General features: G+C 38.5%; 1 protein-coding gene across 1 annotated transcript; it reads left to right on the forward strand.

Annotated features, from left to right (window-relative positions):
• Window positions 1-1,060: 1,060 nt before the first annotated feature.
• lsg1 (large 60S subunit nuclear export GTPase 1) lies at window positions 1,061-26,186 on the forward strand. The gene is made up of 14 exons (XM_060834775.1): window positions 1,061-1,216; window positions 1,618-1,744; window positions 4,225-4,345; window positions 6,503-6,589; window positions 7,971-8,057; window positions 11,587-11,647; window positions 13,403-13,579; window positions 16,276-16,710; window positions 19,042-19,143; window positions 19,835-19,978; window positions 21,919-22,042; window positions 23,983-24,062; window positions 25,179-25,355; window positions 25,704-26,186. Exons 1-14 carry the CDS (start codon window positions 1,115-1,117, stop codon window positions 25,881-25,883), a joined length of 2,004 nt encoding a protein of 667 aa, XP_060690758.1. The 5' UTR covers window positions 1,061-1,114; the 3' UTR covers window positions 25,884-26,186.
• Window positions 26,187-27,510: the final 1,324 nt, after the last annotated feature.

Raw genomic sequence — 27,510 nt, forward strand, 5'->3', positions numbered from 1 at the left:
CAACTTACCCACCACTGATATCAAGTTCACTAGTCTATAGCTCCCTGACGTTTCCATACCATCTTTCTTGAGTAATAGCTGAAATAGGAATATGTGATTAAGGCAGCACAGCCAAATTAAAGACAATCTTACACATTTGTCTCTCTAGTCTCACCACAATTGTAATGCATTGCAGCTGGAGACAGAGTAGACTATGTAAGATTGACAGGTTGCAATGTTATAAGCATAAAAGGATTCTAGAAGGATGTTGCAGATCAAGTATTCATTTTTGTGATGGAAATCCGAACTGAAATAACTCCACAAAGGCTGGTATCTCGTCACCAAGTCACCCTTTATTTACACGTGCATAGTACATGATACTGACCCAGCTAGCTCAGAGCCAACACTCCTGTTTATATTTGTCAACCAGGACTCCCTGACTGGAACATGTTAACAGCTCCAATCACAGAACTCATATTCTATGAAGTTCATTTACCTGACCTCGTTACAATCACTAAAAGAACAATGAAATTAACACAACCTTACAATTACATATGGACACTAAGCACTGGTTTAATTGACATTTTCAAGACTGAAATCAACAGATTCCCCCCCTTGGGCTGGAATATCAAGTAATACGAATCAAAGACTGATAAACTGAGGTACAGAGCAAGTACTTTCCAGAGGTTATATGGTCTTGTCATGTTTCTATTTCCATCTGTTTTACATTTCCAATTATTCTAAATTTTTCTTGCATAAAAAAGCATATTATCTTCTCTTAATTAAAAATACTTTATAGCACAACAAATATTCGGGTCCACTTATGGATCAAAAAAAATCAAAGTTTGATGCAATAATGCATTGGTTTTAAAAAAATAGTTTTCAAAAAGATTAGTGCCCGATAATATTTATTCAATCAACATAAATTGGTTGGGATAAAAGTAAATTAAACATCTATAAGGAATGTAATCTTAATAAAAGTACAATTAAAAAATTCTCTGATCTGACCGTTTCTGTCTTTCACTTTGAATTTAGCCGGAACCTTCCAGTTAGAGCCGCGGGATCCGGGGGGATAGATTCTTGCTGCTCAACCTGACGGTTTGGTCACGTGGGGGAGTTTCCTCGCGCAGGGACCATGGGCAAGAAGAAAAGCAGCGGCGGCGGCGGCGGCCTGGGCCGAGCTATCATCAAAGAGAAGAACCAGTCTTCGGGGAGATTGCGGAAAACTGACAGCTGGGTGAGACTGCTCAGGCATCTTCTCGGGCCCTCCGACTCCAGCCGAAACCCCTGCACACGACCTATTCCCCAACACCCTCTGCCCCCAAGGTCCCCCTTTCGCCACCTTCTCCTCCCACTGCCCATCTCACAGTCCCATGCACTCCCTGCCCACTACCCACTCTGTGCCCACCAACCCACGACCCTCTGCCCCACCCACGACTCCCTCCCCACTACCCCCTTCCCCTCCCCATTACTCCCCCCTTGCACTTCTGCCCCATCCCCCCCCCCGCCACTTCTGCCCCACTGCAACATTTGTCAGTTCCTCTACAATAACTGAATTTATGAAACACTCTTGCTTCAGTGTTGATCTTGTTGACATCGTTGTGATAACTGGATCTACTTCGATTGTATCACCCGTAGCTTCACACAAGTGAACTGAATGATGGCTATAACTGGGGCCGGCTCAACTTGCAATCTGTAACAGAACAAAGTACTTTAGATGAATTCCTTGCAACTGCAGAACTGGCAGGCACAGAGTTTGTAGCTGGTAAGATATTTTGAAAATAGTTCAGAATTCTAGGTGTGCGGTTCCATCAATGCACTGTTCTTTGTTACCTTGCTCTGATTAAGATCCATTTTGATATTTTCATTTTTTTTTCTAGTTCAATTATATTTGAAAGCCTACATTTCTCTTTTATAAAAAGGCCAGGTAAATAATCATTGTTTAGGTCTGTCTGAATCATCAGCACTTGGGTATAAGCTGAATTTTCAACATTGAGTTTTATTTCCAGGAACTGATATCAAGAGAATAAAATTAAGTATTGTGAATACTAGGGAAAAAATGAGGTCTGCAGATGCTGGAGATCACAGCTGCAAATGTGTTGCTGGTCAAAGCACAGCAGGTTAGGCAGCATCTCAGGAATAGAGAATTCGACGTTTCGAGCATAAGCCCTTCATCAGGTATGCTTATTCCTGATGAAGGGCTTATGCTCGAAACGTCGAATTCTCTATTCCTGAGATGCTGCCTAACCTGCTGTGCTTTGACCAGCAACACATTTGCAGCTGAATACTAGGGAAACAAAATATAAATTGATGGTGACACTCTGCAGGTCTAGTAGCATCTGTGGGAAGAAAACAGTTCTGATAAAGAGTCACTGGACTCAAAGCATTAACTCTGCTTTCTTCCCACTGATGCCAAGGGTGTATTGTCGTCAGATTTGTACTTTCTGTTATTAACCTTGCTATCTTGAGGATAACATGACTTGACCAATAGCTACCAGTATTCTTTCTCTGTTGTTTAAATACACCTTTTCTCTGTTTAAATAAATTATTAACATTTAGAGATGTTTTCTGATTCTGCATACTATTCTGACCACTTTGTCTAGGTCTTTTCCTATCATGATGGCACAATTTGTTAATTTTCACTAGTGTATTTAGATAGGCTACTCAATTTTTTTTCTCAAGAGATTTTTCGGCAGGTTGTTCTCATCATTTCAAATTCAAAATATGCATTGTCCTGATTTTCTATCTGAAATCCATTAACCCTAAGAACATGCAAAATCATAAAAGTAGACTGTTCTAGACCATTTTGAAAGTCAGCCATCTCCGTTTCAGGGAGCTCCTTAGGATAGTATCCTCAGCCTAAATATCTCCAGTTGCTTCATCAAAGATCATCCTCCATCTACCATAAAGAGTTGGAGATGTTTGTTGAAATTGCACAAATTTCAGTGCAATTCACGACTCCCCATGTACTGAAGCATATCCAAATGCAGCAGGACTTGGACAATGTCTAGTTTGGACTGACAAGTGGCAAGTAACATTTGTGCCAAACAATGACCATCTCCAACAAGAGGAATTCTAACCATTAATTCTTTTTCATTCAGTGGCATTGCTTTCAATATTCTGGGGTTACCATTAACCAGAGGGTTACCATTAACCAGAAACTGAACTTGACGAGCAATCCTGATGAAGGACTCTTGCCCGAAAAGTTAATTCTCCTTCTCCTCGGATACTGCCTGACCAGCTGTGCTGATCAAGCACCATACTCTTGACTCTGATCTCCAGCATCTGCAGTCTTCATTTTCTCCTAACTATATAAATACTGTGGCTACAAGACCAAATCACAAACTAAGAATACTGCAGCTCGTAATGCCCTCTATTTCTCCAAAGTTTGTACAGCATCTACAATGCACAAGTCAGGAGTGTGATGAAATACTTCGTTCCTGCCTGGATGAGTACATCTCCAACAACACACTCAAAGCTTGATGCCATCCAGGTAGCTCTCTTGATTGGTACCAACATTGTCACTTGTTCATACCCTCCACTATCAAAGCCCAGTAGCATCAGGAACAAGATGAACTGCAGGAATTCTCAAGGCTCCTTAGACAGCATTTCCAAACCCATGGTCACTACCACTTGGAAGGACAAGGTCAGCAGATAAATGCAAACAGAACCCATCTGCAAGTTCCCTTCCAAACAACACACCATCCTGACATGAAAATATATCACAACTCCTTCAATCTTGCCGGGTCAAATTCCTGAAATCCCTCTCCCAAATAACACTGTACTTTTAGCTATACTAAGTTGACTGTAGTGGTTCAAATGCAGCTCATTACCACTTCCTAAGGACATCTAGGGATGGTTAATAAATGCTAGCCCAGCCACGTACATGTACTACCTATGAAAGAAAATTGACTCTTAATATTTTCCCAATGATAGATATTGGTGCCAAAGGCAGTTGAATCAAGAGTGTGATGAAATGCGTAATAAAAATTAGTTGATGTTTAATGCAGTATAGATGACAGTCATACAGGATTTTTGTTTATTTATTGCACGATTTGTGACAGTTGTGCTGTATGTCCACTGTATACTTGTGGGAAGTATGTTTTAATATAAACCATTACTTTGTTGATGGCCTACAAGTGTTTATACCTGAGATACTATGGCAGTGTTTGTAATTGAGAGAAAATCTGTGGAAGAAGTTTTTAGTATGTATTCATAACAAAGTTTAAATTTCTATGTTGATAGAGAAACTGAATGTCAAGATTATTTCTGCTGAGGACAGAACTGGTTTACTGACAACAGAGGAAAGCAAAAAGATTAAAAAGATTCAAGAAGAGAATAAGCAGTTTCTTTCCATTCCCAGAAGGTGCAAAAGTGTTCCAATATTTATTCTTTAAAGATTTTGATTTATGAACACAACTGTATTGTTCAGGAAAGATGAAATATTTTAATGCTGGAAACTCTTCTGCAGCAGATAACTCAAATAATATTCTATTATTCTAATTGACTTTCTGCAGACTGCTCACTTTGTGTCCTGAGTCAATTTCAAACTGCACCTGAAATAACTTATTTCTGTATTATCTGAATGATCCTCAATGATTCAGTGTATTATATTATTTTTGATTAACTAAAATATGAACTTTATGTCCAATGTACTTCGATTTTAAGGCATAGTTGAAAGATAAAATATTTTTTACTTTTTTTTAAAATTAGAAGTTTGCACTTGTTCAGTTTTCCAATGAATTACCTTTTGAATCAATCCTTTTGTTGACCTTGTCGACATTATTCTGTGGAACTAGGGTCAGTTTCCAAATGTATACAGATAACATCCAGTTGTCCCATCTTCCAGCTTCCATCTCTCCAGTGTCTGTTGCTAAACTGAATGTCAGATATCTAATTTTGGATGAATCAATTTTCTCTGACTCTCAAGTTCTACTAAATGTAAAGTCACACCCTGTATTTGGGCCAATTAAAAGTTTTGTTTTAATCTTTTTCTCAATTAGACTGGAAGTTGGCTAATGTGGTGCCACTATTTAAGAAAGGTTGTAAGGAAAAGCCAGGAAACTATAAACTAGCGAGCCTGACATTAGTGGTAGGCAAGTTGTTGGAGAATCCTGAGAGACAGGATTTACATGTATTTGGAAAGCCAAAGGCTGATTAGGGATAGTCAACATTCCTTTGTACATGGGAAACCATATGTCACTAACTTGAGTTTTTTGAAGAAGTAACAAAGTGTTACTTGGTGAGTGTTGCAGTTTGTATGTGATTAACATTTTTTGTGAATTAAATACTAATGGGTATGAAATTTATTTAACATGAAAATTCATAATGAGAGCAGAGTGGTAGATGTGATCTAATGGTCCAGTAAGATGTTCATCAAGGTTCCTCATGGTAGACTGGTTAGCAAGGTTAGAACAAATGGAATACAGGCAGAACTAACTATTTGGACACAGAACAGACTCAAAGACAGAGGGTGGTGATGGAGGGCTCTTCTTCAAACTGGAGGCCTGTGACCTGTGGTGTGTCACAAGGATCAGTGCTGGGTCCACTGCTTTTCGTCATTTATATAAATGATTTGAATGTGAATATAGGAGATGTAGTTAGAAGGTTTGCAGATGACACCAAAATTGGAGGTGTAGTGGACAGTGAAGAAGGTTACCTTGGAGTACAACGGGATCTTGATCAGATGGATGAATGAGTCAAGGAATGGCAGATGGTGTTTAATTTTGATAAATGTGAGGTGCTGCAGTTTGGAAAGACAAATCAGGGCAGGACTTATACACTTAATGGTAGGGGTCACTGGGAGTGTTGCTGAATAAAGAGACCTTGGAGTGCAAGTTCATAATTCCTTGAAAGTGGAACTGCAGATGGACAGGATTCTGAAGAAGGCTTTTGGTGAACTTGCATTTATTGGTCGGTACATTGAGTATAGGACTTGGGAGGTCCTGTTGCGGCTAGGCCACATTTGGAATACTGCATGAATTCTGGTCTCCCTGCCATAGGAAGGATGTTGTAAAATATAAAAGGGCTCAGAAAAGACTGACAAGGATGTTGCCAGGATTGGGTGGGTTTGAGCTATAGAGAGAGACTGAATAGGCTGGGGCTATTTTCCCTGGAGAATCGGAGGCTGAGGGTGACCTTATAGAGGTTTATAAAATTGATGGGCTGGAATGGGTGAGTAGACAAAGTCTTCCCTGGGATGGATGAGTCCAAAACTAGAGGCCATAAGTTTAAGGTAAGAGGGGAAAGATTTGAAAGGGACATAAAGAGCAACCTTTTCACGCAGTGAGTGTTGCATGTTTGGAAAGAGCTGCCAGAGGAAGTGGTGGAGGCTTCCAACAGTTACAACATTTAAAAGGCATCTGGACGGGTATATGAATAGGAGGAGTTTAGAGGGATATGGGCCAAATGCTGGCAAATGGGACTAGATGAATGTAGCATATCTGGTCCGTGTGGATGAGTTGGATCGAAGGTTCTGTTTTCATGCTGTATGTCTCTATGACTCTGGTTGCCTTTTATGTAGGCCTTATTGGGATGAGAATACAGAAGCTGAAGAACTGCAACAATCAGAACGGGAAAACTTCCTGGAATGGAGAAGACAGCTGGCTCGGTGAGTGTTGCAGTTTGTATGTTATTAAAATTTGTGTAAATTAAATACTAATGGGTATGAAATTTATTTAACATAAAAAGTCTTGTGATTTTGGGTCCAAGACCTTGAAGCACATGAGGGCAACTATGAATCGCTGGATGTTTCCTGCTGCCTTACTTAATCATTTTATAACTTTAATTCAATGACCTTTTAACTTTGGTTGCTTGAAGCTTCATTGTCATAGAGTTCACTCATCAAAAGAATCTAGAGATTTGTTTTGAAGATCTTATGCCTTAGTTAAGATTGTCAGAATTGTGATTTTTAACTGAGTCGGAATTGTGATTGTAGGCAGAAAAAAAATGTGTCCCTCCCTTCAGTAAACATACTTGGAATCTCTGCCAGGACTTCATTTAAATTTTCTGTGATGGTAACAGTGTGTTAGACAAAATCCTGTAATTGAGAATTGGGTTAAGTGTGAATAGACATAGGTGAACTTAGATGTAGCTAGGCATCTCTTTCCCAAAACAAACACATTCATTCATCATCTTACCTTACTAGTTAAGCAAACTTTCATCTGCAACTGATTCCATAACCGCCCTGAATACCCATAATATGAGCAAGATGTTTTCCTGTTTGGGGTGATCTAGAACAAGAGGTTGTAGTGTTCGGTTAAAAGGTGGCAGATTTAAAACAAAGCTGAGGAGGAATTGCTTCTGAGTTATGAACCCATGGAATTCTGTACTCCCGACCACAGAGAATGCTGGATACTGAATAAATTTGAGGAGATAGACAGACTTTTAAATGGTATGGGCAGCAGGCAAGAAAGTGGAAATGAGGTCGAGGTGAGATCAACTATCATTGGATTAAATAGTGGACCAGGCTTGAGGGGCTGAGTTACCTTTTCCTGTCCTAGTTCTAATGTTCTTGTATAAGACTTGGAAGTTGCTTGGGCTCAATTTTCCCACCATAAGGCAATGTGAAAGGTATGATTATGGCGTTACCATAATATAGTGCAATGTCTTGCAATACCTGCAACTGGCAATCCAGATCCACAGTCCACACGTGACAAAGTAGTGTCTTAGTTGCACAGATTCCCACCTCTTTACCATGATCTGAAGCACAAATGTTAACAGCATGAAAATCAACAATATTGCTTTCAAGCCACAAATGTGCGGAATAATCCCCCTCCAGAAAATTTGGAATTGTCCTAATCAAACTGAGTGATCACTGATCAGCCAACTTCAGCACTTGTTGAACTTTATATAGAAAGCAATCTAGTAAAGGTTTAACACCATTTTCTCTTAAAGTGCAGATTGTTTCTGGACAAAATGCATTTATCTTGCACTAAAACTTCCAGGAACAATTTTTTTAAAAGCAATTCTTATTCTCTCTTTATCTCCAGATTGGAAGAAGAACGCAACTTGATCCTGACACCGTTCGAAAGGAATTTAGAGTTTTGGCGACAACTATGGAGAGTGATTGAAAGAAGGTATGGTATGTAGAGCTAACATCCCTTTAAAATCACAATCTAGATTATCTTACTTTGCTGTCAAAAACTTGGAATACTAAGCAGAATATTTAAATCTATGTGATGAATAGGCACTTAGTTGGGATGTATTTTATAACTATAAGAGATCTATCTTGGCTTATGAATTTAGTTAAATTTAGATAAGGCAATTCAATATTTATTGTGTATTGTGAAACAATCCTTACTTTATTGTTTGGGGTTTATGGTTTCTGTTGAATTTAGAAAGTTGTCTTAATACACTTGGGCATTCTTCCTCCATCCTTTGCCTGATCCAGACTGAACATGGTGTTCAGCTTTATGGTGTTAATTTGCCATATTTTAAAGTTAATATTTTTTTCATTGTGGCATAATTTTCAACTTTTCCAATAATGCTTTGCAACTTGCAGAATTGATATACAGAGCATGAAAAGTTCAGTTGTCATGTGTTATCTCTGTCGCACAACCTCTGGAGGATATCTTTTCCAACTCATCATAGTTTTAATTTTTTTTATATAAATCACAGGATGTGGTCATTACTGCCACATTTATCACCAACTTGAGTTGGCCTTGAGAATGTTTTTCTGAAACCGCTGCAGACCATCTAGTGCAGGTACACCCATAAGCTCCAGGGAGTTCCAGGATTTTGATCTAGTGACACTGAAAGATACATATCCAAGTCTAGCCAGTGAGTGGTTGTGAGAGGAACCTCCAGATATGGTGTTTACATGTATCTGCTTCTCCTGTCCTTCGAGATGGTGGTGGTCATGGATTTGGAAGGTGCTTTTGAAGAAGCCTTGGTGAACTTCTACAGTACACTTTGCAAATATAATGCACTTATGCTAAATATCAATGGTAGAGTGATGAATGTTTGCTGATGTGGTGTCAATAAAGTGGACTGTTTTGTCGTGGATTGTGCCAAGCTTCTTGAATGTTGGAGATGCATTCATCCAGGCATGTGTGGAGTATTCCATCACATTCCTAAATGTATCTTATGCATGATGGACAGTCATTGGAGAGTTAAGAGTTGGGTTAGTCACAGCAAGATTCTTAGCCTTTGGTCTGTTGCTGTAGTCACAACACTTGAATGAATAGCCCAGTTTGGTTTTTGGTCAGTGTTAACCTAGGATGTTGATAGTGGGGTGTCCATGGATGATACAATTGAATGACAAGGGATGATGGTTTGACTATCTCTCTTCTTGGAAATGTTCATTACCTGACACTTGTCTGGTATGAACATTACTTGCCACTTTTTAGCCCAGTTTGGACATTGTCCAGGTCTTGTTGCAATTAGGTGAAGAGTTGTGAATGGCTGCTGAACATTGTACTGTCAGCAGACATCCTTTTTAACTTTCTGATGAAAAACATCATTGAAGAAGGTGGAGATGGTTGTGCCAAGGACATGATCCTGAGGAATGTCTGCAGAATTGATCTAGAGCTGAGATGACTGACTCCGGTCCTTCTCCTCTATTATCCTGTGTGCCAGGTATGACTCCAATTGGCAGAGACCTTTCCCTCTGATTCCCATTGACTCCAGTTATGTTAAGCTCCTTGATGCCACACTCCAGTCAAATGTGCTTGATTCCGAGGGCAGTCAGTCTTGTCTCATCTCTGGTGTTCAGCTCCTTTGTCCAGATTTGGACCAAGGCTGCACTGAGGTCAGACGCAGGGTGGCCTTGGGGAAACTCATAATGAATGTTAGTGAACAAGTGCTGCTTGTTAGTGATGTTAGTAACACTTTAAATCACATTGTTAATGATTTTGTAGACAGGACGTACCTAGACAATTTTCCATATTACAAGGAGGATGCAAGTGTTGGGTCTGTACTGGAACAATTTGGCTAGGACGTGGCAAGTTCTGGAGCACAAACTTTAGTAGTATTGCTGAAATGCTGTCAGGGCATATAGCTTTTGTAGCATTCAGTGCCTCCAATTGTTTTTGATATCGTGTTGCAAATTGAATTTGCTGAGTGCTAGCACCTGTGATGCGGGGGACCTCTGGACGAAGATGGAGATGGATCATCCACTTGGCACTTTTGGTTGAGATTTGTTGCAATTGCTTTAACCTTATCTCTTCCACTGATGTTGGGTTCCCTGTTTTTGAGCTTGGGATATTTATGGACCTGTTTCTTTAATGAATTGTTTAATTGTCCCCCAACATTCCTGACTAGATATGGCAGGACTGCAGAACTTAAATTGAATACATTGGTTGTGGAATCACTGAGCTGTGTCAGTCACTTGTTACTTATGTTATTTGGCACAAAGATCATTTTGTTTGTAGCTGCACGGGAACTTCATTTTAACTTGTGCCTGGTGTTGCTGCTGGTATGTCCTCCTGCTTGCTTCACTGAACCAGTGTTGATTCCCTGGCTTGATGCTAATTGTAAAGTGGGGGATATGTTGGCTGTGCAGTTGTAGGTTATGTTAGTGTGATTCTGCTGCCACAGCGTCTCATGAGTGCCCCATCTTGATTTTGCTATATTGAATTGAATTAATTTTTTGTCATGTGTACCAAGGCACAGTGAAAAGCTTTGTCTTGTGAGCAGTACGGGCAAATCACTGAGTTAAGTAGCATAGATAAGTTAATAATGGGTAAACAGTGACAGAAACAAAAACACAGGTACAACCGAATGTTAAGAGTTTGTGAGTCCATTCCTTATTCTAACAACAGTAGGGTAGAAAAGGTTTTGAAACTGGCTGCTGCGTGTGTTCAGGCTTCTGTACCTTCGCCCCGATGGTAGAGGTGGTAGAAAAACGTTGCCAGGGTGGGATGGATCTTTGAGAATGCTGGCAGGCTTTCCTTGACAGCGGGCCTGGTAAATGGGTTCTATAGATAGGAGGTTGGCCTTTGTGATTGTCCGGGCCAAGTTCACCACTCTCTGTAACTGTCTCCTATCTTGAATGGTACAGTTGCCATACCAGGTGGTGATGGCATGGTGATAGTGTCATGCAACTCAATCGAGGACATTCTCAATGTGAAGACAAGGACTTTGCAGTAGTCATTGTTATCACTACTGTCATGGACAGATACACTGGTGGCAGGCAGTTTGATGACGATGAGGTCAAGTATGGTTTTTCCTCTTGTTGGTTCAGTCCAGCAGCTGTTTGACCAGCTTGGTCCGTAGTGGTACTGCCTTGCCACATTTGATGCTGGACATTGAAATCCCCCACCCAGAGTACTACGCATGCCCTTGGTGTTTCATCCAAGTGTTGCTCAACATGGAGTAGTACTAATCCATCAACTGAGGGAGGAATGGTGGCACGCGCTAATCCGAAAATTATCTTGTCCATCTCATCTGATGCCATCAGACTTCGTGGGGTCTGGAGTCAAGATTGGAGACTCCTAGGACAGTTTCCTCCCTTCTACAGTCACCTCTACTAGAATAGTGATGCCTTTGGGACATGTTAAAGTATGACTCCGAGATAATGTTGCTTGCCTAGTCTGAGTTGAAAATCTTATTCTACTAAATTATTGTGTCATAATTGATCTACCGAATTATTTTTTGTTTCTGCAGTGATGTAGTTGTTCAGATTGTTGATGCTAGAAACCCACTGCTTTTCCGCTGTGAAGACTTAGTAAGTAAAAGCTTATTTATAACTTTTTGCCAGAAATAAAATGCCTCATCTCATTTTAAGTGTAAATATGGTTTCAAACTCGTGAGGATTTTAGCCATTAGTTCTTCTACCCATATTTAGACCCAAGCTAAAATGATGTGGTCACATTTAAAGTATCTTTTTTAGCATTTAAATAGGCCACATTTCGTTAGAATGTTATACCCAAGATTCTAAATGACACCACATCTGGAGGTCACCAGCATCCCCGGTGTAGATCTTCAGTCAATTTGATTCAGTCCACATGAATGAAGAAACAGCTGGAGGCACTGGATACTGAAAATACTATGGATACTGCAAATACAGGTGGTATTTCAGCAATGGTATTGAAGGCATGTGTTCTAGAATTTCTTCACTGACATCTCCTGATAGTGTGGAAATTTGTCCAGGTATATCCTCCATGCAAAAGCAGGACAAATCCACTTTGGCCAATTAGTCCACCCTCAATCATCAGTGAAGTGGTGGAGGGTGTCGTCAACAGTGCTGTAAGCAGCACTTGCTTATCAGTAACTTGCTCACTGATGCTCAGTCTAGACTGCACCAGGATCAGCTCCAGATCCTATTACACTATTGATTCAAGATTAGATTAGATTAGATTCGCTACAGTGTGGAAGCAGGCCCTTCGGCCCAACAAGTCCACACCGACCCTCCGAAGAGTAACCCACCCAGACCCAATTCCTTACCTATATTTACCCCGACTAATGCACCTAAGACTACGGGCAATTTAGCATGGCCAATTCACCGGACATGCACATCTTTGGATTGTGGGAGGAAACAAGAGCACCTGGACGAAACCCACGCAGACACTGAGAGAATGTACAAGCTCCACACAGACAGTCGCCCGAGAGTGGAATCGAACCTGGGACCCTGGTGCTGTGAGGCAGCAGTGCTAACCACTGAGCCACCGTGCTGCCCAAGTAAGGGTAAAAGAGCTGAATTCTTGTGATGAAGTAAGAGTGGTTACATTGTAACAGTTGATATATTAAAATAACCTGCGCATTTTCTCTACTTTTTTTATTGCTTAGTTTCTGTTTTTCACTGTCTCACCACTTGCATTTTGAAAAACATTACAATTCACAAATTGTGTTCTGTTTCAAGACAATTGCACTTCTCCTTGATCATGTGCAGTTCTTTCTGCTGGTCTTGTATGATGCTATTTCTCCTTTAACTGAATGTAACTATTAACAAAAACAGTTACATGTACAAATCGTATTCTTTCAAACTGCCTTGACAGTTACTCTCTGCTTTTAGCTCCAGCCTCACATGCTGAAGATCTTGCTCTTTGCTGTTTCTAGATTTATTGGTGCTTTAGTTATAGACTATACTTCGAGAAGTACATGTGGCCAGGCCTCATCCCAATTTTTTATCTTATGTCATGGAGTACAGATTTCAACATTCACTGGTCTAACAAGTTGCAGCAGTTGATTCCAGACTGAAAAACTATTCTATGTGAAGTATAGGAGTATTTCAGTTGCATTGTTTAGACAATCTAGGATAGACAAGTGGAAGAATATTAAGTGTGCAGAAGAGTAAACATGAGTGGGAAAGGGAATTAGCAAATCAACGAAAGCCAGCAGCGACAGGTATGCACTTTAGAAAGATCAAACACTTTGTGTATCACAATAGGTAATATTGTAAAAAAAAAATTATGCAGTTCATCCTTGAATATACTGAACTCTAATGTCTACTTTTTTCCTTGAATCTTATGTTTGCTCCCAGGAACGCTATGTGAAGGAGGTCCAGAAAGATAAAGACAACATGATCCTCCTAAATAAATCTGACCTGCTGACAGGTGAACAACGGAGAGCCTGGGCAAGATATTTTGATAAGGAAGGTATTCGGGTCGTGTTCTGGTCAGCCACTGCAGAAGGGAAAAGACTGGATGCTGAAGCAAAGGTAAGCCATTAATGAAAGCTATTTTGACAGATGTTTAAAATAGGAACAGGAGGAAAATCAGTAATGAATGAAAAGGACATTTTAGCTCAGTGATTATCATCCTTCTAGTATATTAATTATCGTATTGCAGACTGAAACTACAATGAGAATCCAGTATTTTTATTCCCCATCTACTAGCATCTTGAGAAAATCATATCAATATTTGAGGAATACGCTTTGTAATATTTAATATGTTAAAGAATAATCTGGTTAATTCACTTTATTGCAATTTTTAGTCCACTAAAAATTAGAGCTGGTTTAGAACTGGTTTCTGGTAAACACTTGAAAGATTACTTAGCAGTAAATTTATTTGCAGTCATAGTAAGAGATCTCCTAGTGATAACAATGCTGCTAAAATAAAACACTGAATTGCTTTTGTTAAAATTGCTTGTGGATGAATGCTGAGATTCTGAAGTTCAGTTTCCCCCTGGGATTCACTCTCGACTGCAAGCCTTATGGGGCCACCTCAGAATGCTCTGTTGTGTGACCCTCAAGTGTCTGGGTTATCTGAATGTCAGCATAGTGCAATCTTTGAGTACCATAGAGCAGGAATTGTGATTCTCACACCACTACCTTCGCATATCTGTTCAGTCAGCTTTTTGATATGCTGAATGATAGAGATCTATATAGGCAGATAATTTTGTAAGTTGTGCTGAGTAACCTAGAGCCACCATGACAGCTGTTTTTATTTCGGTACCTTGCTGTTCAAGTAGAAAATGAAAGTTGTACATTTGAAGCTATTTGAACTTCAGTTGCTGCACTTTTCAATCTCTACAAGTGGTTTGACATTCCTTGGAAACTGCATTGACTAGTCAACTCCGCAACCTTGGTTATCAGAAGCTGTGTGATGTCAACCCCTCAGATCTCATGATAGAACTAACCACTCTCTTTACATTGAAGAGAGGTGGTTTCAGACTCTGCATCAAGCAGTGTGCCAGTTGGACATCTATTCCCTCATCTCCCTATTTAATCCATAGATTCAAGCAAACTGCTCCTTGCACCAAACATTTAATTTGTGAAAACTGATAATCTTTTGAACCCTGATCTTGTGGTTCTTTTAAATTTTTTCTACAGCAAACCTTAACTTACTGGCAATGCAGCCCCTGTCGTGCCCTGTTCACTGATGTCCAGTAGTGCCCAGTGTATCCCAGTGTGAAGGTCTGCGTTCTTCACTGAGTTCTAAGTCACAGTTGGTGTTAATCACTAAACTGATGCCTGGGACAGTTGTAAAAATTGAGACAGTGCTACCTTCCTTGCTTTTCTCCTCCTCCACTTCCTTGGGTAGGAGTGGCATGCAGAAGCTTATTCCCTTCCATTTTTTTCTGAGGGCGGAAGAAAGATCTTGCTCTTAGTACCCTACAGTGAGAAATGTAAAAGGTAAGGATGCACTGTGGCCACTGTAAGGAGGTGTTTTTGATGAGACCATATGGAACTTGAGCAAGGATGAATGCTTTTGGATAGGTACATAAAGACTCTATACGCCTGGGCAATCTGTCTACTTTTTGACCATCTCCTGTGTTAGTTTTTGTGTGATGATGGGCAACACTGCCTCTTCGGGGGACTGATTTCACCTAACAGCCAGGTCCTTGTGCTATTTTATCCTGAAGAGACAGCAGTGTATTGATAGGTGTGTTTGTGTATGATTCCTTGTCTGGTTGAAGAGTGATTGTGCTGCACAGTGTAGTCGTTGGGTTTTATAAATGCAAGTGAAAAATTAGATTGTGGATGAAATTTGGTGAGGTTGGCACTGGTAGCGATGCCATTCAGTAAGCAGTGGTATTGTGAGATAGGCTGTAACCCTGATCTCTGTCAAATAGTTACAACATGTCCCAAGGACAGAGATCTTGACTTGTTTCAATGCATGGGTAATCACCTTCCCCATCAGTTGTGTTGGTGTATACTTGGTCCTGTGAGTACAGGACACTACTTTCACCACCTCTGAGGAAAGCTGACTCGACTTGACTCTGGTTTCTCTCCACAGATGCTGCCAGACCTGCTGAGCTTTTCCAACAATTTCTGTTTTTGTTCTTTCATTACTTCTGTCAGGCCCTCCAGTGGTAGATGTAGAACCTATGAACCTTCTACCTCAGCCTCTGCGCCATTGTGAAATTTTGCTTGTTGGACAATGGCTGCACACCTTCAGTGCCGGTGGGAGCATAGTGGCTCCAACACTAGGAATATTGCTTATATTCAGCACTTTAACACTGAACTTGAATTGGGAAAGATTCAGGCTGATCTGAAAAAGAAATGGCAATAAAGTGGGGAGGGAAATCAGAATTAAATAGTTAAGTATTTAAACTGTAATTTTTTGTGTCCATTTTGAGTGTTGAAATTTATATTGTTTTGGTAAAACTAAACCATTTTCTGTTGGTTCTTTATTTGATTTAGTCTGGAATTTGTTTATTGATGATTTGATAGTATCACAACACTAAACAATGCCAGAGATTTGAATGTTGCGATATAATACTAAAACTAAATTTTAATGTTTGTCAAATCATGGATATTTGTCTTGTTTGAACTTGGGCTTCTATTAAACAAGGTGACCTCTCATTTTTACAAGTGTTTTCATTGGGATAGAATTTACTGTCTCAGTCCTATTGCACAACTACCACAAAAATCGTGTTCCAGCCTCAATGCTTCTAATTTTCATTGTTTAGGGGGAAGCACAAGAGAGACAAAGTGAAGTGAGTGAAAGAGAAGGTTCAAGAGGATCAGTTACTCCGTTTGATGCTCGAGATGGCTTGTGGCCTGCTTACGATGCAGATGAAGATGACTCCAGTGAATATGAAGATTGTGAAGATGATGACTCTTGGCAAACCTGTTCAGGAGAGGAGAATAAAAATATTATCGACTCTGATATTGAGAACCCGACTGGTCTAATTAACATAAATCCTACCTCCGCTGGCCACTGTGAGCACTACTGTAAGGGAAATGACAAGCCTGCATGTAGTTCAAGCTCCAGTACAACAGCGTTTACAAAAAAATGTGTCAGTAACCCAAGCCACCTGATGCAGCGAAATGAACTGTTGAAGATTTTTAGAACTTTGCACGAAGGACAGCGTGTGAAAGATGATGAAATAACAGTGGGCTTAGTGAGTGAATACTTAAGTAACTTCGATATTTTTTCGTCCACCTTCTGTTGTATTTTTACCCGTTTATTACTTTGAAAAAGGAATGGTTATGATGACAAAAAATCATTTAGTCTCTCTCACTGGCATTCTGTTTGATTCCTATTCTGTTTCATGTTTTTGTTTCCTTTCTTTAAATCATTTACATTTTTTTTTTCTATGATGTATTATTTATGTATTTCTTCCTTCATTCCCATTTTTCTACTGTTGTTTTCATTCTAGTTTTTTTTTGCTGCTTTGACTTTGTGCTTTCGTTGCTTAAAGAAAATATGGGATAAACTTTCATATCAAAGAAGGAAATAATGAGACAGTAGAAGCAAAAGTGGAAGAAACAAGATATATTCCAATTGTGGGGAAGGTAGGGTGGGCAAGACAAGAATTTGATTACAAAGAAACAGCCATGAGGTGATCAGAGCACGTGGTTCATGAAAGCTGGAAAACAGATGGAGAGCAAATTTTAGATTTTAACAAAAAATCTGTAGTTAGCTTCCTTTTAAAAATTTCCATTTCTTTAGATTTTACTAGTCAGACTTTGTAAAGGTCAAGCCTCAAATAGATGACATCTTTATATTGATGCTTTCTTTCAATAGAAATAAAAACAAATATCACTGTACACTGGCGAGTTTTGAGAAGATTTGTAGCTCAGGTTGAGGTTCTGGATGTAGGTTTGCTCATTTCCAATGTTTCATCACCCTGCTAGGTAACATCTTCAGTGGGCCTCAGGGGAAGCAGTGTGCATGATTCCTGCTTTCTATTTGTATGTTTGGGTTTAGGACAAGCCAAATAAAGACACGCATGAGAATTCCTAGAAGCATGCCATTTCAACCGGAACTCTATCAACAAACGTATCGAGTTAGACCCCATCTACCACCCCCTGAGAAAAAGAACAGGAAATGACATCACCAACCCAAAGAAACCCAAACATAAATAGAACGCAGAAGTGAACCTCCCAGCTCAGCGAGCAAACCTACATCCAGGTCATTGTACACAGATGTGGAGGTGTTGGTGTTGAACTGGAGTGGACAAAGTTAAAAATCTCTCAACACCAGGTTATAGTTCAACAGGTTTATTTGGAAGTACTAGCTTTCGGAGTGCTGCTGCTTCATCAGATAGCTAGTGGGACAGGATCATAGGATACAGAATTTATAGTAAAAGATCATAGTGCCACACATCTGATGGAATGTATTGAACAAACCTAGGTTGCTGTTAAGTCTTTCATCTTTTAGAATGGGATGCAGGTTTCGATACACTAATATGTAAATCCCAGAACTTCTTTCAAGTCACATTCCTGAGGTAAGATTTTATTTTTAAAAAATTGACATTTCGGCTCAGACAATGCATTAAAGGTGCAAGGTTGGAGTCTGTATGTATTCCAACCTTGAGTCAGGAGTTTGATTTCCAAAGCAGGAATTTATAAAATGTCTCCAACCCTCTCACAGGCATATACTCTGTCACACTTGCTCGCACACACTATTAGGCATGCACACGCTCTCTCTCCCTCACATGCACGTGCAAATAGGTTTATGGAGTGAATTTGTATTTGCAGATACATTCTATTTTGTTCAAAAAGCACACAATCTGTAGGCAGTCAACCCAAGTGACATTTTATAAATTCCTTCTTTGGAAATAGAGCCAGTCTGACTCAAGATTGGACAGACTTCAACCTCCTCCCCTTTAATGCATTGACTGAGCTGAGATGTCAATTTTTTTTTAATATAAAACCTTAAATTATCTTGGGAATGACTTGAAAGAAGTTCTGAGATTTACATATTAATGAACTGAAACCTGCTATCCGTTCTAAAAGATGAAAGACTTAACAGCAATCTAGGTTTGTTCAATATATCGCATTGTTGTATGACACTATGATCTTTTGCTATAAATTCTGTATCCCATGATCCTGCCCTACTAGCTACCTGACGAAGGAAGTACTTCCAAATAAACCTGTTGAACTATAACCTGGTGTTGTGATTTTTAACTATGTCATTGTACACTGATTAACTTTCTTAGTTAAAGCCAATCTTTGACATGAGATGTTAAGACTTAATGCATTTGGTTTTTGTTTTATAAGGACCTGCCTCAATCCCTGTGTGCATTCTTGTATTTTTACCTGTTATTATTTGAATATTTTATTTTTGGGAGCCAGTAGTCTTTTACTTTATATACGCAATGTGTCAGGCACTTCATGCATCACCAAAATGGAACCCCAATGGTGTAAACTGGGAATGTATAAATAGATCATCTGTGAATGTTACATTATGTCTGTGGTTGATATTCATGGTTTATTTCATTTAATAGGTAGGATATCCAAATGTAGGCAAAAGTTCAACAATTAATACTATTCTTCAAAATAAGAAAGTTTCTGTGTCTGCAACTCCAGGCCATACAAAACACTTTCAGGTACTTTGTCTTTAGTGCTGAATGTTTACTCATCAATTTGTTTGTTAAATTGAGTAGATGTGAAGAATTGAAATGGAATGTTTTTTTTTCTCCTTGTACGCATGTCAGTATCAAACATTTATAGATCAGTTAACTGCAGGGTAAAGCTGTACCTACATCAATTAGAATATGACAGTTAGAGGCTGATTGCACAATTATGATATTATAATTTGTTGGATTTGTTGCTATGCATGTCTGCTCATTCACTTAACATGATAAACAATGGCTTAAATGGGGCTTTTGTGGCACAGTAGGACTGTTGAATCCCACCTGCTTTAGAGGTGCACAATAACATTTCTGAACAGGTTAATAAGGAAAAAATCTAAACAAAGAATTAAAGAATTAAATTCGTACTCGCTTAATTCACTGAATAGTTTTAGTTGTGGGATGGTATAGCTTTTATCCTTCAGTCTATAAATTGCAGAGGCACAGTCCAAAGATGAGCAATGTTTCATCTTCTGATAACTTTATGAATTGGGTTCATTATAACGTTTTTCAACATTTTCTGGTTAATATTTTTAATAAACAACTAATTTTGAAATTTAATAGATTCTGGCTCAGTATGAGCAGTTAATGTGTCATCTTTTAGGTAAAATATTGAATCCAATCTAAAAATAACTTCAGCTATCTCTAATACTGTATTTTCTTTTAGACGTTGTACGTGGAGCCAGGTTTATGCTTGTGTGACTGTCCAGGCCTAGTGATGCCATCATTTGTTTCCACCAAAGCAGAAATGGTCTGTAATGGAATTTTACCCATAGACCAAATGAGAGACCATGTGCCACCTATCTCTTTAATATCCTTTTTCAAAAATTAAATGTCATAATTGGTTGAATTTACATGGTGTTAATATGTTAATTAAGAATCTTGTTTCTTTGGCAACATTATTTCTTCTTAAGAGGACCAATGCACTTGGGAAGAACTTCAACAAGAGGAAAGCTTTCTCTTTAGTTAAAAATGCAACTCTTACCTCATGGCCATCAAATTACGACAATTAAACAATTTTTAATGCATTTCTTCCAAACTCATTAAACTGCGGAATTGATTTACTTGTACTATTGAAAGTTTGTTGAACTTGTCATATTCTACACAAATGATAGTTGATTTAAATAAAAAGTTTGTACTTGAAGTGTACCACCTAGACTTTCCTTAATACTGTCCTAAGATTTTAGCAGTACAGCTTTTAGGAAATATCTTTAGCTTTTCTTAAAATTTGGGCCCACTGGAATTTCAGTTTCTTGCCCCTCCTCTCCCAAAAGATATTTTTACTTAGAAGTTAATTCTCAACTTAGTATTACATATCTGTTATGACAACGTAGGTAATTTTTTTTCTGGCTTTGTCTAATTAAATTAGATTGTTTATGTTGAAAATTTTAAAATCTTTTGAATTAAGGCTTCAGATTATCAGAATCCCTTTTGCATTTCCTTCTTTACTCATTATTCGGCCTGTGTTTTGTGGTTGCCTGAATTCTTAAAGCAGTCTGCAAAGATCTAGTGAGCTCTGCGGTATGTATTTACCTTTCCTGACCTTAATTTAGAAACCAGCTGGCCGGGATTCTAGTCTCAAGCAATAGTTCAAATATCCTGTCAGCTGTCCCATCATCAAAAATGGTTTCAAATTGGATCTAGGCATTGAAAAATACATTTGCAAGACTAGGGCACCTTATATACTCTTGTTCCTACTACTTATGCGATAGACAGCAGTGTTGTCCATGTTTAGATTATCTTAAGTAGTTATATATTGTTGAAAACAGGCCCAATGTTGGCAAGTTCTTAAAGATAGACTGGGCTTTCTAACTACTATGAACATAACGCATAGAATTTTCATTCTTTTTGACACTGCATACGCCATTTCAATAAATTGGCAACATGAATTTGGAAAATGGAATTGAGTCATTTTGTATTCAAAGATATATCAAGAGATTTAATATATATAGTTTTGCATCTCACAGGTTAGTTTGTATGATAATTTTAAAGACCATAATGTTTTTGAGCTGTGAAATCTCATGAGAAAATTTGAATGTAGAATTTTTTAAATGCTTCATTGTTTTGTCTATTTATTTAACGTGATTTTGTCTTCACAATCGCCATCTTCTCCTCTTCCCATCTCTCTTCTTCCTCCATCACCACTTCCCCATTTTCAACCATTACCACAATTATCATAAAACTTTGCAACAACAACTCTAAATCCACCAAATCCTATCACGTTGATGTATCACTCTACATTTTTTTTGAAGGAGCAAAATAATTTCCTATCAGCAGTTTAAAAAATAAATTCAACCAGAAATGAAATGTTGTGGTATCGAAGATTCTGAAATAATCACCTGAAATCAAATTTTTTTCCTTTTACTTATCGTGTTCAAATAGATTATCGGTGGTGCCAATCTTTAGAAACTACATAATCACCATATTTACTTGCCATAGTCTTTATATGAGGTGCAACCATGAGTTTCTATTACTATAATTTTACAATAAAACTATTGCCTACTGTGTTACTAAAACCCCAAGTTTCTGGTGTGATTATCTAAACACAAAATAATGGATTTACTCAGACATATCAACACTAAAAGGAAAGAAGATTTGGTCCCTCTATGCTCTGGGAAACAAATGCAGACAAGACAAGGGTCTATTTCCATGTTGTACATCTCTCTGACTCTATGTAACACAATTGTGGGTTGCAGCTATCACCATCAATTTTTAAAAGACACATTTGTTTGAAATCCTTGATTGAACTATGTCTGCCAGCATATTCCCAGGCATGTTTTGGAAGCCACGTATGGAATTAATATTATCCGGCCCAGAGAGGATGAAGACCCAAATAGACGACCTACTTCTGAGGAATTATTAACTGCCTATGGGTGTAAGTCTGATAAGTGTATCTATTTCTATTCATACTGTGTTTAATTTGTGGACAATGTTCACTTGTGCTATTGTCTGGCTTTATAGGACAATTAGTAGTCTGGTCTTAATGTAGCAATAATTATTAAAAATGCCATTTTCTGGAATTTTGAAATACAGGCATTGGTTTTAGCTTTTCATCATGATTTCCATTCTAACCATGTCTTCACTGAGTTTGAAGGAGGTCAGGTCATTTGTAGTAGACATTTTTTCTGATGGTAAGAGTAAAGCTAATTATATTAGTGTTTTGCTTTATGCCATTACATTTCCCTTGCTGTTGAGGACTATTGTTATGAAAGTGTAAGGGGTACTGTACCTTTAAGAGAGTTAAAAGCTGGCAGAACTACCTGAGGCAGCACCAACTGTTCTGAATAATTTGTCGAACAGCTAGATCAGTTGGGTTGCCTGGAGATGACAAAACATATTCAAATTCAGCCAATCAGTTTAAATTATATCTCAAAAATTCCAAACTCCAATCAAGTTTGAATTTAGTTTATTGACAATATTAAAATTTGGCTTTTTGGTAAATCTTAATCGGGGGTTTTATCAGTTTTATCTAGTATTATAGAAGGGAAAGTAAAAGATAGGTTGGAGGAAGGAGTTGGAAATAGTTGTTAGTTAATTATTCTCTGTTAAGACTTTTAAGAAAGAATAAAGTTGTTAATTTTTACTTTAAATAATTCTTGGCCTCTCATTTTCACAGATTACAGCAAGGGATGAATCTTTTCTGTGTTGCTGGTTTAAAATTAAGAGGGGTTTACCTCATGTCGCAACAATATGTTTCTCCTTCCTCTCTTTCCTCATTCATTTGTGAGCAGAATCTTGTTATGAGGGAGACTGAATATCATGAATCTGTGCACATGTCGGTGATTAGAACAGTGTCAGGAAGTCAAGGGGAAATTTAAGTAGTGAGCTGTAGGGTAATTGGAATCGCACTTGTGGACAAAATTAAAATGTCTCATTTTGGCTCTTTATCCGAGGTACCTGATTCTGTTATGAGGCTGCATTGTCACTCTTGTCTAAGTGTCCCTGAGTGGTTCATTTCTCAAGCTAATTCGATCGTAGAATTCCAAAAGAGTAGAAGTAGGCCATTCGGCCCATCCAGTCCATACCGATCCTCCGAAGACCATCGCACTCAGACCCTCACTACCCACCACCCCAACCTTAACCATGTAACCCTGCATTCCATGGCTAATCCACCTAACCTACATATCCCTGGACACTATGGGCAATTTAGCATAGCCAATCTTTGGACAATGGGAGGAAACCTGGTTCCTCAGAGGAAACCCACGCAGGCACACGGAGAATGTAGAGACTCCATACAGACAATGGTTAGAACTGAATCCAGGTTCCTGGTACTGAGGCAGCCGCGCTAATTACTGAGCCACCATGCTGCCCTGTACCAAAATATTAGTGTGATTCATCATTTCCAGTATTCAATATTTTTGCATCATAACCATTTTTATTTGAATTCTTCTGTAGACTGTACCCTTGCACAGCTGTAAAACATAGGCCAAAGTTGACGCTTTATCATTTTATCAGTGCCTGACCTTCCCAATATTCCAACGAGGGAGAATAGAATGTATTGCAGTTGGGATTGTCCTAAAATGTGCACACCTGCTTTTTGGACGGTGCTTTTATATACTGATTTCCTGTGACATTTATCTTCTCATCTTTGTTCTGTTTTTGAAGGATGAAAAAATGAGTCTCTTAGCCAAAAATATTGTGCTCAAACTTCTATTAAAAGCTACGTTCTACAATCATGTTTGTATTTTTTGTTTCAGTAGCACAACTTGGTTAGGCAAACGTAATTTCTTTCTTTCAGAAAGTCACGCTTTTAATGCTGGAAAAGTCCAATAATGAATTCATCACCTGTTCAACCAATGTATTACTGTCTTGCAGATATGAGGGGTTTTATGACTGCCCATGGACAACCAGATCAACCTAGAGCAGCTCGATATATTTTAAAAGATTATGTTACAGTGAGTAAACTGTTTGACTGTATAGTGTTTGTAGTCTTTGCACTGAGTGCATGATTGCTTGAGAGTGAATCCTGTTTTGTTTACATAATTATGAAGAAAATTGTTTGGAAGAACCATTGGACTGGGGGTTTTTGTTTCGCCACAACAGTGGCTAAGTTGTTTTAAGTGCAAAAGATAGAGATGAACAGGGTGCCAGATTAGAGGATATAGTGATTTTCAGTATTCAAACCAGTATTTTTGATTATAAATGATGTGGATTGGGTATACAGAGCATCATTTTAAACGTTTACAGGTGAAGCAAAACTTGGAAGTGTATGGTAAACATTGAGGAAGACAGCTGCAAACTTTGGGAGGTTTAAGACTGATGAAATTGGAAACATGGCAGATAATTAATAGGGAGAAGTGTGAAATGATGTTTGTTTTGAGTGAAAAATTAGTGATGTAACATCTGTTAAATGTGTAATTTTAAAATGTTGCGGATATTGAGAGACCTACGCGTTCATTCATATAGATCTTTGAAGCTGGAGTGACAGTTTGCCAAGAGAAAGTCGGGGGGTGGGGGGGGATTATGATCATGTTTTGTCAGAGATAAGATGAGATGAGAGAAGAGTTTACACAGTGAACTACTACGTTTGGAAATCACTGCCTAAAGGATGGCAGAAAAAATTGAACTGGATGTCCATTTGAAAAGGAGATATTAGCAATGATTCTGACTTGTTCGGAAGAAAGGTATAATTCTCCACAATGAGTTGAAGTCTGTTGAGTAGTACCATGACTAATGTTTTGCCATTGTCTGGTCATGATGATGAGAAATTTTCTTCACTCAACTCTATTCCAAAGTTTGGCTGTATAGTATTTCTGCTGTTAGTCCTGGATATTGAAATGAAGTTTACAAAAAAAAACACCCAAAGTTGGGAAATTAGCAAATAGTCATTAAAAAAAATTGGTTCCCACATGTCAAACATGCAGGAAGTTGGGATTAGCATCCTTTAGTGATAGTTATGTTGGTGCACACTAGAGCCAAAGTGCCTTTTCTATGCTGTATGAATCTATGTATAAAATGAATAGCTAGATTTGAATAGATATTTTATTTTTTTTTTCTGCTTCTAAACTTAGGGCAAGCTGTTGTACTGCCACTCTCCACCTGGCATTGATCCTGCTCATTTCCAATTCCAGCATGCTAAACTTGAAGAATGTGGTGTTGTATGTGATGAGAATGGTACAAATTTCAAAAGGAAGCAACATAATTTGAAAAGAATTGAAAATTATGTGGACAAAAGCTTCTTTCATCAGGTAAAGAAGCACAACAAGTAGAATGCAAGATAGTGTTATTCTTGTGGAATGGATTTCACGTGACAAAAGCTTGGTGTAGGTCAAAAACTGGAATGCAAGTAATAATAGCAGGATTGTTAAGGAAATTATTCGCATTTTCCTTTAAATTTATTCGGAATACTGTAGATTTGGGTGGTTGGGGTTTGGCGGAAGAGTCCCTTCATCCCAATAATCCTGAAACTTGGATCTGTTTATAATGTTATTCTTCACTGTTTTGTGTGTTAGAGCTTTATTCGGGAAATTGATCCAGTTTTAGTAAGATTTACAGTATGTTTGAAATTGACTTATGTATTTTATATTTTATAAAAGGAGAATATGCGTGCTTTGACAAAAGGAATTCAATCAGCAATGGGCTTAAAATATGGCATTAGCTCAACACCGATGACTGGAGCCAGCATGGAAAATGTGGCAGGAAAACCATGGAAAAAGCATGGCAATAGGCATAAGAAAGAAAAATTACGGAGAATGTATAAACATCTGGATGGGTGAACTTCCCTTATTCTCAGGAGTTGGACACTTTTTTGGCCTAATTACTTATTGCTCAGTTTATATTCACATAATGGGAATAAGTGCAGCAAGTCAGAAGCAAAAGTAATAAATGTGTTTCAATGTATGCTGAAAGAGTCAGCAACCTGATGGTACACTGCAGTACTTGAACTAATTTAGTATAATTCACTTGGAATTTCCAGTCCATCATTTATGCAGACTTTGTTACAGTATGAGTTTTTAATCTTTTCTAAAGATGTGTCTGATTCCATTGTTGAATTCTGCAGTAAAAGAATAAAATAAGTACATGTAGTTTCACTTGGCATTTATTTACTAATTGAGAATAGTTAATGACATTTGTTTGGATTGTGTTTGAAATGATTTTCTTTCCCCAAAAATGGCTGCACTTATCATCAAAATTTTCCACATTTGTGATCACCAATGGAATGGAGTGTCACCAGCTTTCAAACTGGTTTTGCGAGGCTAGTGGGGCGGTGCACCATATCTGGAGGTTGTGGTATTGAATGTCAGATTTAGCTGACACTCAACATGTTTTTTATTCTTGTTGAGTAAATGTCTGTACAAATTTAATACCAGGTTTTTTAAAAGCAAGTAGGGAATGGAAGAGAGAGAATGGAACTGTTGTTTTCTAAGAATCCACATTATGATGTGGATGACACTTTGTTTAGTTTTAGATGCGTCATATTAGAATCAAACTTGTGCACAAATGACATTTCAGGTGTGGAAAGAGATCTAAGGGCATTGGGGTTACACAAATGGCGTGTAATGAGAATAATTCTGTTTATACCATAAATACCAGACATTCTAAAAAGTGAATAAGCTGCAAGTGAATTAGTTCTGCAGTAATTCTGAAATTGTTTAATAGTTGTTTTCCTTGTTCATGGGATGTGAGCATTGTTGATGGAGCAAATGTTTCATTGCCCTTGAGGAAGTGGTCGGGAACCACCTGCAGTTCATGTGTCGGTACATCCACAGGAAAGTTAGTGCTCTGTAGTTCACAGCAACTGACCCAGCAGCAGTGAAGGAAAGGTGATACTTTTTTTCTAAATCAGAGTGAAGTTTGCATGTTCTCCCCATGTCTACATGGGTTTCCTCTGGGTGCTCCAGTTTCCTGCCACAGTCCAAAGATGTGCCGTTTAGGTGAACTGGCCATGCTAAATTGCCTGTAGTGTTAGATGTAGGGGAATGGGTCTGGGTGGGTTGCTCTTTGGAGGGTCGGTGTGGACTTGCTGGGCTGAAGGGCTTGTTTCCACACTAGATTAGATTCCCTACACAATCTAATGGCTTGTCCTTTGGAGGGGAACCCACAAGTGATTGTGCTCTTGTGCACTAAATGCCCTTGTTTGTTAATAATTTTGTTATTTGGAATGTGCCATTAAAGGAACAGTGCGATGTTGTTCAGGTACACCTTGGATATAAGCACTGGGCAACAGTGTGCAGTGATGAAATGATTGTTTAATTAAGATGATATGTAGGGGAGTTGTAAAGGGGGTAACCTATCATACTTGCAGTGAGAAATGATGTTTGTGATTTTGGGTAATTTTAATTGGATGGATTTGATCGGATGGATTCAAAGCTGGAATTGTGGGAAAAGAGGACACAGATTCAG

Source organism: Hemiscyllium ocellatum, chromosome 13 (genome assembly GCF_020745735.1).
Source record: "Hemiscyllium ocellatum isolate sHemOce1 chromosome 13, sHemOce1.pat.X.cur, whole genome shotgun sequence".
In the NCBI taxonomy this organism is placed as follows: Eukaryota; Metazoa; Chordata; class Chondrichthyes; order Orectolobiformes; family Hemiscylliidae; genus Hemiscyllium; species Hemiscyllium ocellatum.